Consider the following 1,344-nt stretch of genomic DNA (forward strand, 5'->3'; position numbering starts at 1 on the left):
CCGCTGGCTGGGAGATGGCTGCAGTTTCAGCTGTGCCGGCAGAGGCTCTTCTGCACCAGGCTCGTCTTCCCTCTCTTCTTCTCCCAGCCCCTGATCTGCCTCTGAGATTTCAGTTTGCTCCTCTGCTGGTGCCTCCGTCTGCGTGGGTGTATGATAATGATTCAGTACTACCCATGTTATTTGTGCATTGTTAGTGGCCTTTTCACTGGACCAACTGTGAATTTGAATCTCGGCTGTTGTTGCTCACTCAATATGCAAACCTCTAGGAAGTTTTTCTGATTTTCAAGTGCTAAATTGTCAAAATGATCATATTTGAGATGCAATTTACCTTTCTTTACTGCAAAAAATGGTGTCCAATAATGTACAGGTAGAGGTACACCAGGTCTGGACCTGTGCGAAAACAATTCTACAGGCACAGATGTTAGGTTCACGCTCTATATATAAGACTGACATTGTACATTTGTACCTTAGCCCGTTTAGTAACAGGATGTGCATCTCCACCCTGCACGTCTGGAGCAGACATTTCCCTCTGCCGTTTCCCCGTGGGCGCCGCGTCCTCCTGGGACGGCTCTGGTGCCGTGGAGGGGCCAGGCTGAGGCTCGTAGGGGTGGGGAGGGGTGGCGGTCTGATCCACGGGGGTGGGGGTACGATCAACGGGGGTGGGGCTAACAGTGGCTGACGGCTGGATGTCTGTCAAAGTAAGAACTATGGATTAATTCCAGCAAGACAAGAAATGCAACTAAGCTAATGCAATAATTAAAAAACTTTTGTTACATATAATGAGATTATTGCTATTTCCAAATTACTATCATATTTTGTCTGACCGTAACCTCTTTCCTGATGATCTCAATAAAATTTGAATGTTTCATTATGATTATCAACAAATGAAAGCTCAAACAAACAAACAAACAAACAAACCTTGCACTTCTGCTTGCACCCCACTGACCACTGAGTGTTGCTGGGTAGGCTGGACGAAGGCCGTGGCCTGCTGAGTGGATGTGGCCTGGACCACTGCCATGGTGTTGGTCACTGTTACCACACCTGACCAAACAGACATCATAGCACATGGTAAAAACTACATGTATATTTCAATCACATTTGTAAGTCACCATTGCACTTTAACGATAATGTTTGAAGCTGCATGATAGGCAAGACAAATTTTGTAACCTTCAGTGTACATGTAGATATAAAGTGGTGTGACAATACAATGGAGTTAAAGTTTACAAAGTGAACAGAAAAAAGTTAACCTGAGACAGGTGCCACAGTGAACACCTCTTGAGTGTCTGCTTGTGTTGTTGGCATGACAGTGGCAGTGGGGGTCATGCTACCAGAGGGGTGGGGGTC

General features: G+C 45.9%; 1 protein-coding gene across 1 annotated transcript in view; it reads right to left on the reverse strand.

Moving 5' to 3' along the window:
- Positions 1-1,344, reverse strand: part of LOC109485850 (nucleoprotein TPR-like) — a 26,370-nt gene that overhangs the window by 9,723 nt on the left and 15,303 nt on the right. Inside the window, exons 39-41 of the mRNA XM_019789521.1 lie at positions 919-1,041; positions 467-690; positions 37-138 (exon numbers count right to left, since the gene is read on the reverse strand). Coding sequence (XP_019645080.1) covers positions 37-138; positions 467-690; positions 919-1,041 — 449 coding nt within the window. The remainder of the gene's footprint in view (positions 1-36; positions 139-466; positions 691-918; positions 1,042-1,344) is intronic.

Source organism: Branchiostoma belcheri, unplaced genomic scaffold (assembly GCF_001625305.1).
Source record: "Branchiostoma belcheri isolate BF01 breed outbred unplaced genomic scaffold, Haploidv18h27 scaffold79, whole genome shotgun sequence".
NCBI classification, from domain to species: Eukaryota; Metazoa; Chordata; class Leptocardii; order Amphioxiformes; family Branchiostomatidae; genus Branchiostoma; species Branchiostoma belcheri.